Raw genomic sequence first — 10,845 nt, forward strand, 5'->3', positions numbered from 1 at the left:
GTTCTTCAATAATTATTTTGCTCTCATTTTCTTGGATTAAAAAAAATTTAAAGTGTTTTCCGTGACCATCAGGGTACTTTATGAATATAGTAAGAAAACCCCATTTTAAATATTGATAAATTGTTTCTTGTGGTACTATTACACCAATATAATGTATTGCTGTGCGAATTTGGGGCAAGCCCCACTGTCAGGGTTTTAAGGCAAGGGCGGGGGTTTAAGACAAGATTGTACGCTATGGGGGCATGTGGCTAAGATCCTTTTTTTCGGGTTTTTTATATAGGTCAACTGATAACACCTCGTATATTAAATGTACACCAAACCACTCAAAATGCATAAAATAATTGAGTTTGTTAAACAACGGAGAGTTCAGTTGAGCCGATCCACAGTTAGTGCTCTTAGAAGTTGAGATAAAGAAAACCGTACGGATTTGGGTCGACCTATATTATTAATCATTCCTTATAAAGTCAAGAATGTTCCTTGTTTTAAATCATCAAACTCTTTAATATACGTTCTTGATTTGAAGCGTTCAGGCCCTCGGTATTCTCCACACAGTATTACTTATTGCCTGCATGCAGGCATGATATTTGTCACTGGTTTTATGACATTAAAATATTAAAGATTTTTCCAACCACAATCGGACTAATGACATTATTACAAAAGGTCCCCACAAAAGTATAGCTTTAAGTTATTAAACAAATCTGCTGATTTAATTAAATTATAACTTTATTTAAACATAATAAAATGTCAAAAAAGGTTTTGGCAAATTAAAACGTAGGTGTGTACCTATTTCGTAACACGTAAAGACAATACCAACAAATCTTATCTTGTTGTCTCAAGTTTTCTCTTCTGTTTTCTTGTAGCAGCATTGATCTGACTTGTCGTCAAGAAGATGTGTAGTGTAGAAACTTCTTCACTCGGTACCGACCACGGCCCAACAAATATTTACAACAATAACTGTGCTTCCCAAACATGTTTTTACACACAAGAATTTACACTATCCTTTTATATCTGGATATCTAGATCATTGACGGGCAATTTATATTATCACACTCTTTTAAGAGCAGAGATGTGATTTTACGACATACGTCGCTTTTTAATTTGTTACCGAACTAACCAGCATTTAATACTTTTATAACACAGTTTTGGCCTTCGCTGTGTTATATTTAGTTTGTTACCTAACCGCCCAGTATAATACTGTTTCTGCCTTCTCTGTGTTATACTATATTGGAACATATGTCCAGAGTAACAGATCTGCCTTTTCTGATCTATGATTTTTACTGAACTCTTTTCATCGGACATGCATTACATAGATTTGCCTTCTCTATGCAATGATTTTAGTCACCAGTTTACGGCTCAGTACCTATGCCTGGCCTATTTTGTTAAAGTTATTCTTGATTTTTCCCACCCCGCAGGAAATCAATCCGGAAGAAGTTGAAGAGGACATTGGCATACTTTTAATTGGTAATTCAAGCAGCGGAAAAAGCGCCACTGGAAACAGTATTTTGGGCCAGAAAGTCTTTCATTCAATGGGAGGTTGGTCATCTGTGACGAAAGAACATCAAGTTGGTGCGTCAGAGTATAATGGACAAAAAATCAAAGTCGTTGATATTCCAGGTTTCAACGATACAGACCTTGATACGACAGAGGAAAAGCTGAACCTTGTGATTGATGCGGTGACAGATTCATTAGCTCAATTTCCAAATGGATTTCACGCTGTGGTCATCGTGCTTCCTTACACCCAACGTTTAGACGAAAATGCAAAGAATACAATAAATACCATGATAGGTATTCTAGGTTCAGAAGCTGTTGAGGCCACGGATTGTTGGGAATGTATTACGGGGACAACTTTAGACGAGAATTTCCTGATTTTCATGGAGATATTAAAAGCTGGATAGACAAATAGCCAATGAAATATCAGTGGTTGCATATCCTTTGTCAACATAGATGTGTTCTTTTTGACAATGTTTCCGAAGACGAAGCTATTAAGAATCATCAACGCTCAAAACTGATGGATTTGATAAAATATATGGGAGGAAACAACGAACTCACTCCAGGAAACAAAGAACTCACTCCAGGAGAAAATCGACCTACTCGATTCATTCCGGATATCTGCAAGGTTCGAGACGATGAAAGATCAACAGCAATCAGAGACAAAAAAGAGCAGTTAAATTTTATCAGACCAATGTATGTATTGAGTGACATGCAATCCACACTGAATGCTGTGAGCAACGAAGGACGTTTGGATATTGAGATTGGCGAAAAAATGATAAAAGATGCAGATGATGTTGACGAAATGCTCAGAGAGGATTGTGGTATAAATACCACAAGTTTGCAAACGTTGAAAGAATATGTTAGATTGTTGATTTCTCAAGTCAATGGTGAACAGAATGTCAATAACCAAATTCGTGATATCGATAAACTCAAAGTTAGAATTAAGAATAAAATGAAAAGCACGAATTTCTGGAAAAAATTAAGAGAGCAAGTGGCATCTTTTTTCCCCAGACAAAATAAATGGAAATGTGAGATTTTGTGAATCGTTAGTCCTTCTGGTTGAGGAAAATATTAACTTTTGTGAGAAAGTGGGCGAAAATAGGCATATAGGTACACAAATGTATAATAAGTTAATCCAAGAATTATAACACTTTGCCTGAAAAATAATAGTTCCGGGAAATACAGAACATGATTTCTGATTTTCATTTTCCTCTTTCGCCAATGAAATTATTTCGCTTTATTAACCATTTAATAACTTGTCCAGAAAAATCGCCCCCACATATCGTTCGTTTAAATGACCCTCCTCTTTGTAAAAACTCTCAAACCTTAGATTTCTCTTGAAACAAAACACAACTCAGTATGAGCGACATCAGTAATGTGAGGCCATTCTTTTATTGTTTGCCTTAATAAGCTGGATATATTCTAATCGTTCTTTAAGTTAATTATTTTAAAGAACCATAATTTATGCTTACCTATTTATTTAAATGGATACAGAGGAGTAAATATGACATTAAGATATAATTCTAAAGTTTATTTGTACGCAATTGACAATATAACTCATGCATGAATATAATATTCCCAATAATAATAATAATAATAATATAATAATAATAATAATAATAATATAATAATAATAATAATAATAATAATAATAATAATAATAATAATAATAATAATAATAATAATAATAATAATAATAAATAATATACAATAATAATAATAATATAATAATAATAATAATAACAATAATAATAATATAATAATAATAATAATAATAATAATAATAATAATAATAATAATAATAATAATAATAATAATAATAATAATAATAATAATGATAACGATAATAATAATAATAATAATAATAATAATAATAATAATAATAATAATAATAATAATAATAATAATATTAATAATAATAATAATAATAATAATAATAATATAATAATAATAATAATAATAATAATAATAATAATAATAATAATAATAATAATAATATAATAATAATAATAATAAAATAATAATAATAATAATAATAATAATAATAATAATAATAATAATAATAATAATAATAATAATAATAATAAAATCATTTTAAAATCTAATTAATAGATGAATTGTTTAATAGATATAATCATAATTGAATTATTTTTTTTAATCAATTAATTTTTTTAAACACTTGACCTTATAGGCAACATATACAAGTCAAACAATTCTCATTTCATAAAATAACATAAATTACGGCGATGACGATGATGATTTTTTACACTATACAATGAGTGAATGAATGAATTAATGAATGAATTTATATAGCGCCTAGATCCACAAAGTGCTCAGAGGAGCTTTACAATGCAAATAAAACACAAAAATAAATTGATAATTTAAGCATAAAATCTATCATATTGGAATAGCATTAATCAATTTGTAATTGAATTACCACGCACTGTGCTACAAGATGAAAATTTAGGATATCTATAATATGTTGGCCTAATAAAATGTTAAACATCAAATGATTTTCTAAAGAGATGTGTTTTAAGTTTCTTTTTAAAGTTTTCAAATGTCGGACATTTTTTGAGGGATGAAGGCAGTTGGTTCCATAAGACGGGTGCCGACTGGCTAAAAGATCTCTCACTAAAAGACGATCTACAGCGAGGAACCTGGAAGAGATCTTGACCACTGGATCTAAGCCGGCACATAGAGATTAACCATATTTTGTAGGTATACAGGAGCTGTCTTATTAAAACATTTAAAAGCATAGCATAGAATTTTGAAAATAATTCGGCTGTTAACAGGGAGCCAATGCAAAGATATTTAATCGGCGTTACATGCTCTTTCACCCCACAATCAGTCACCATTCTAGCAGCTCTATTTTCCACCTTCTGAAGCTGTCTAATTATATATTTTGGTGACGATTGTAACAGAGCGTTACAGTAGTCTATTCGGTTAAGTACAAATGATGTCATTAATGTTTTGACAGTCTCAGTATCCAAAAGATGTCTAATTCTATAAATTTTATGGAGATGAAGATGACAAATCTGAGCAACTTTACAAACATGAGCGTCCATACACAATCGTGAATCTAAATATGCACCTGAATTCCAGACAATTCCACCATTTACAATCTTAATTTGACTACCAGCAATGCTCAATGATTCTATTTCTGTTCTTTTCCGGTTATTTCCATAAAAAATTATTTCCGTTTTATCCTCATTTAACGTTAATTTATTTAAAACCATCCAATCTTTTATGTCTTTCACGCACGCATCCACTCGAGATACAATGTCCACTCTCGTATCTTTAGTAACAGGAAAATAAATTTGAGTGTCGTCGGCATACAAGTGAAAATTCAACTCATACGCCGATATTATAGCATTTATGGGTGTTGCATACAAGGTATATAAGACGGGCCCCAGGACAGAACCCTGGGGTACCCCAAACTGCAGAACACTAATATCAGAAAGAGAATATTCAATGGCAACACACTGTGTGCGGTCAGAAAGATAAGATTCAAACCAGTCCAAAACATCATTTTGAATATTAAAATCGGTTTGAAGTCTGTTTAAGAGTAATTTCCGACCAATGGTATCGAATGCGGCACTTAAATCAAGCAATATGAGCACTGCCGTCTTCTTATCAGCAACATAATTAACAAGATCATTGTGCACTTTGATCAAAGCAGACTCAGTGCAGTGTCCCTTACGTTAAGCAGACTGTACCATTGATCGAAAGATGCTCTCATCTAAAAAGGTATTCAATTTAGAGCATACAAATGTTTCTATTATTTTAGATAACGTACTTAAATTAGACACAGGCCTGAAGTTTTTATAGTTATTTTGTCCAATAAAGGCTTTTTCAACAATGAGCTTTGTTTACATATATGATTTATATAATCATTAAATATTCTTACAGCAAAAGTTCTACTTCTACTACTACTACTACTACTACTACTACTACTACTACTACTACTACTACTACTACTACTACTACTACTACTACTACTACTACTACTACTACTACTACTACTACCAATACTACTACGACTACTATCACTACCACTACCAATACTACTAATAATAATTGTTATTATAATAGAAATAATGATAAAAAGAAGAAGAAAAAGAAGAAGAAGAAGAAGAAGAAGAAGAAGAAGAAGAAGAAGAAGAAGAAGAAGAAGAAGAAGAAGAAGAAGAAGAAGAACCATACCCCACCCTACCACCCACCACCCTAACCCCACCATACCACCATACCCACCTACCACCTACCACTCTACCCAACCATACCACCATACCCCACCTTACCACTCTACCCACCCTACCACCCTACCCCACCATACCACCATACCCCACCATACCACCCTACCACCCTACCCCACCATACCACCATACCCCACCTTACCACTCTACCACTCTACCCAACCATACCATACCACCATACACCCTACCACTCTACCCAACCATACCACCATACCCCACCTTACCACTCTACCCACCCTACCACCCTACCCCACCATACCACCCTACCCTACCCCCTCCCTACCCTACCCTACCCCACCCTACCACCCTACCCTACACTACCCTACGCCCTACCCCCCAAACCACCCTACCCTTCCCTACCACCCTACCCCACCCTACCACCCTACCCCACCAAACCACCCTACTTATTTCTTCTCCTTGTTTTTCATCTTTGATTTTTGATTTCTTCTCAGGCCCCTTACCCTCTTCCATGGCAGCTTTCAGAGTAAGAAAATATTATTTTAGGCACACCAATGCTGTTAACGTTCAAAATACCAAAATAATCCAGTCCTTTCATATGCCGCTGCAGTTTCGTGGAATAATCTGCCAGAGCACATGAGAACAGATACAGATTTGAATAGGTTTGAGAGACTCTTATAACATTAACATGGTTCGCTGCTTCTTAGACTTATCAGATCTGTTTTTCTGTTCTCGTACGTAGGTCCCAATCTTGAATTAAATTATAAGACGTGTCAATTTTTATGTAAGATATATAGTATTTAATCTATCTAAATGTTCAGTAGCCTATTTAATTTACAGAAAAAATTCCTATGTTGGGCAAAAGCCTAAAATTTCTTACTGATTTTAAATCATATTGTATTAAGAAAATAATATTATTTTATTTTATTCTTTATTATTTAATTTTTCATATAGTCTTTTTTTTTGTTATTGTTCTAGTTGTTGGATTTTTATAAAACTTGTATTTACATGTACTTTACCGACAATAAATAATTTATTCAATTCAATTCAATGGCCTCATCGGAGTTTAATTTTCCTATAATTTCATCCTTTTTCACGTTCATAATTTCCTCTAACCTGGGCCCGTTCTTATATAAATATGACTAGCACTTAGTCAATGACTTTAGTAAAGGACTTGAGAAAACAATTTCTTATTTGAACTTACAAAGACAGCCACACCTAAAATCACGGCTAAATTTAAATAGGCATTAATCATGGTCTCTTATATGATTAGGACTACATCGTTTACTATCACTATCAGACTAATAACTGGGAGAACCGTCATTGTAAAAAAAAATAAAAGCCGGCAGTAATGGGAGCGATCTATTTTTAGGTTTTCGTCCTTACGAGTCGTCTATCACATGATTTGTTGCTGTCCAAAGATTGGATATTTCTAAACAAATTCTGTAAACATGCTGCTTTATTTATGAAAGTTGTAAACATACCCACGTGTCAAGCTGAACAAAATGACCAATCGTGGTGTTAGATATTTCAAAAGCTGTGAATACTTTTCACAATGTGGGTTACTTTGAGCACATTTTGCAATGTAACCAATGATCTCGAGCACATTGTCACAGTAAAGGTTGTTCACAATTATCTTATTAAATTTTATTTTATTAAGAACTGAATTCATCTCACTCCAGTTATATTTCGGTAGGCTTAGATAAACTTTACCTTCTAATATTAGATCGTCTTTCCTTTTATAGCCTTCCCTCGAATTAATTTCTAATTAGTGAATACTTTTCGTTCTACATTCTGTCACGTAGCCACTTATTATAAAAGCTGATAGGTCTAACATTCGACACTCACTTCTCTCCACAATCTATGCCGGACGGCCAGTCGCTCTATTCCTATATATATACTGGAAGATTTTTATCTTTTGGGACTTTGTAGATATTATATCTACACCATTAAGACGCCGGAGCTTTTAACTTTGATTGTATAATCTTCAAGGATCAAACCCGAGCCCACTGTCAAAGGACTACACAATAACCCCTTACCAATTGCCTGGAAGTGGAATTTTACGAGCCCGATCCTGTTATCAGAGGAATAGATCATCCAAGCCCATCAACTGCCTGGAAACGTAAACTTACGAACCTGACATATTATCATAAGTTACGTAAAATATTCATATCTCTATTTATAACTGCCACGATCACTGTTTATCTCTTTTAATTAAATTTCATCATTATTTTTATTTCATTGTAAACAAATCGTTAATTGTTTTTCATTTATAGTAACTAGTAAATTCTGGGGCCTCATTCTACATATATCTTTATGCATAGTCGAGTAGCTCTTTACTCACTTGAGACCATGACATTTTGGAGGGGACACATATAAAGAATTGAATTTATTTAGTTACATATATCTATTTCATCTAACTTTAAAGTTTAAATTGTAAAACTCTTAATTGCCCCACTTGATCGTATTTTAATTGAACTCCCTATTTACAGGATTAATTTTTTTTCTTTTTCATTTCTTCATTTAAATGGAATAGCAATTTATCCATTCATTCTTTCATTCAAATTGAATAGCATTTTATTGATTCATTCCTTCATTCATTTATTCATTTATAAATCATTCATTCATTCATTGTTCATTCATTTATTTATTCATTCATTCATTCATCCATTCATTCGTTTATTCACTCATTTATCCAATCATTCATACATTTATTCCTCCCTTCATTCTTTCATTCATACATTATCCATTCATTCATTCATCTATTCACTCAGTTTTTCATTCATTCATTCATTCCTTGTCCACTTTGTTATTATATCACTCATTTCATTTTGTTGTTTGCCTCATTCATGAATTGTTTTCAATATGTTTACATTCCATAACGATTCATTCACCTATCATCCAATCACTCAGTGTTGTGAACACATTTTGTAACTATTGTAAATCTTACGATATTTTATTGTTTTGTATTTCAGACATCACTGTTAAACACTCTTCAATGCCTAATTACAATTGTTGAACAACCATTGAACAAGAGAGAGGTCCCAGCCACGAACTGAGTTGGTAAATATATCCTTCATTATTCTCTTTTACATGAGTTGGGCATCACATAGTAACTATAGACATCGTGATTTGTTTTGCATAGTGATTTGTTTTAAATGCATTTTTGGCATATAACTGTTACCGAAAACCACTTATATATTATGTTCTGAAAAGTGAGTTTTTAAAAACTAAATAATAATAAAAGGAGTCTACTAGCCGTCGTGTTATATTTAGTGATAGATAACTTGGGATTATTTTGGCATTCTATTATTGTTATCACACTCTAGTATATTAGCGTCATTGCGAATAATTGTACACAAACTAATGACGAGTCACACACATTGGTGATACATTTTTCGTAGTAACATAGTTTAGAGTACACGCGATTGACACATTGTTATTGACACAAGTCATAATAACTCCGCATTGTATTGACACATTGCTTTATAAGATAAAACGATAAAAGGCATCAAATTCAACATACATAATAAGTTGAAATAAGAGAGAGAGATTTCTAAAAATAGAACAGTTCATTCCAGGAAGTGTAAATAAATAAAACAGTCAGTAACAGTATCCTGTCAATATAATATATATAAAATATCGTAACTAATTTATTGCAACATGGAAGCATATAAAAGATACTTAAGTCTCGCAAAGGACTTAGAAATACCCCAGGAAAGAATATTTTCATGGTGCGAAGAGAAAGTAAAAGAAGAAAAAGAAAATGAAGAAAGAATTCGTAGAGAAGAAAATGAAGAAAGAATTCGTAGAGAAGAAAATGAAGAAAGAATTCGTAGAGAAGAAAATGAAGAAAGAATTCGTAGAGAAGAAAATGAAGAAAGAATTCGTAGAGAAGAAAAGAAATGAAGAAGAATTCGTAGAGAAGAAAAAGAACATGAAGAAAGAATACGTAGAGAAGAACGAGAAGAAAGAGTCCAAGAAAGGGAACTAAAAAGACAAATATAGCTTTAGCAGAAGAAGAAACCAAAAGGACCCAAATGATGCTGGAAATTGAAAAAACAAAAACCGGTCATGAAAGAAAACATAATAATAGTGATGAATTTTTCGTGAAACTTCCACGCATGCCAACATACGATGAACGCTCAGACTGTCTAGAATCCTTCTTACACCGATTCGAAGTTCAGGCTAAAGGTTATCGTTGGCCAGAAAGCAAATGGGCCACAGCCTTGATTAACTGCTTATCTTGAGAACCGCTAAAAGTTTTCTATACCTTAACAACTGAAGATGCAGATGATTATGGTAAAATTAAAGACGCTCTACTAAAAAGATTTAGATTAACGGAAGATGGTTACCAGGAAAGGTTTCACACTGCAAAACCGGAAAGTGGAGAAGACTTTAATACATTCGTGAACCGAATTACTCAATTTCTAAATCGGTGGCTTGAGTTGGCAAACGTAAAACAAGACGACTTTGCAGGCCTTTACTATCTCACGCTGAAGAATCGAATCTATCAAGCTTGCAACCCAGATTTAGTCGCATTCTTTAAAGAGAGAAAGCCAGAAAACTTGGACAAATTAAAAATCTACGCAGAAAACTTTAACAGCGCACATCCATTGACACCCCTTAGCAGAACATTGAAGGAACCATACTACGCTGCCGCTGCTCAGAGTCCATGTACACCTAAAGTTCAGTACTCAAATAGAACGAGCCGATCAATCACTCGGAACACGCAAGTGAAACAGGATGACCATAGTAACAAACCATGGAACAAACAGTTCAATAGAGACCATAGCCGACCCTATCAAAACAAAACAAGAAATAGCACTGACAATAATACTGAGTATAAGAAAACCAACAAACCTATAATTAAATGTCAATATTGTGGAATGAAAGGCCACACAGCAGACAAATGTTACAAAATCGTGGGATATCCAAAAGAAAAGGAATGCTGTATACTTCCCAACCCCGTCGCTGATGTTATTGTTGGCAATATAAAAGGTCTTAAAGACAACCCAACAGATGTAAAAGAATGGTCATTAACCCAAGAAACAGCTTGTCTAGCAGAAACAAGAAAAATGACTAAGACAACAGAGAAGCCAATGACTATTTCTCTTGAACCACAACAATTTGACAGGAACAC

General features: G+C 33.2%; 1 protein-coding gene across 1 annotated transcript; it reads left to right on the top strand.

The window, feature by feature from the left end:
* Window positions 1–328: 328 nt before the first annotated feature.
* Window positions 329–1,895, top strand: LOC144956393 (uncharacterized). Its single transcript, XM_078886892.1, has 2 exons — window positions 329–385; window positions 1,413–1,895. The coding sequence occupies exons 1-2, from the start codon at window positions 329–331 to the stop codon at window positions 1,893–1,895; spliced, it is 540 nt and encodes a 179-aa protein (XP_078743018.1).
* Window positions 1,896–10,845: the final 8,950 nt, after the last annotated feature.

Source organism: Berghia stephanieae, chromosome 11 (genome assembly GCF_034508935.2).
Source record: "Berghia stephanieae isolate SIO BIC M18660-M18661 chromosome 11, UCSD_Bste_1.3, whole genome shotgun sequence".
Lineage (NCBI taxonomy): Eukaryota > Metazoa > Mollusca > Gastropoda > Nudibranchia > Aeolidiidae > Berghia > Berghia stephanieae.

What these genes read in the sequence shown, in the direction of transcription:
- LOC144956393 (XM_078886892.1), top strand. Translation starts at nt 329, where the DNA reads ATGCATAAAATAATTGAGTTTGTTAAACAACGGAGAGTTCAGTTGAGC. An exon ending in TTCAGTTGAGCCGATCCACA is followed by an intron (nt 386 to 1,412) that starts GTTAGTGCTCTT and finishes CCCACCCCGCAG; the next exon opens with GAAATCAATCCGGAAGAAGT.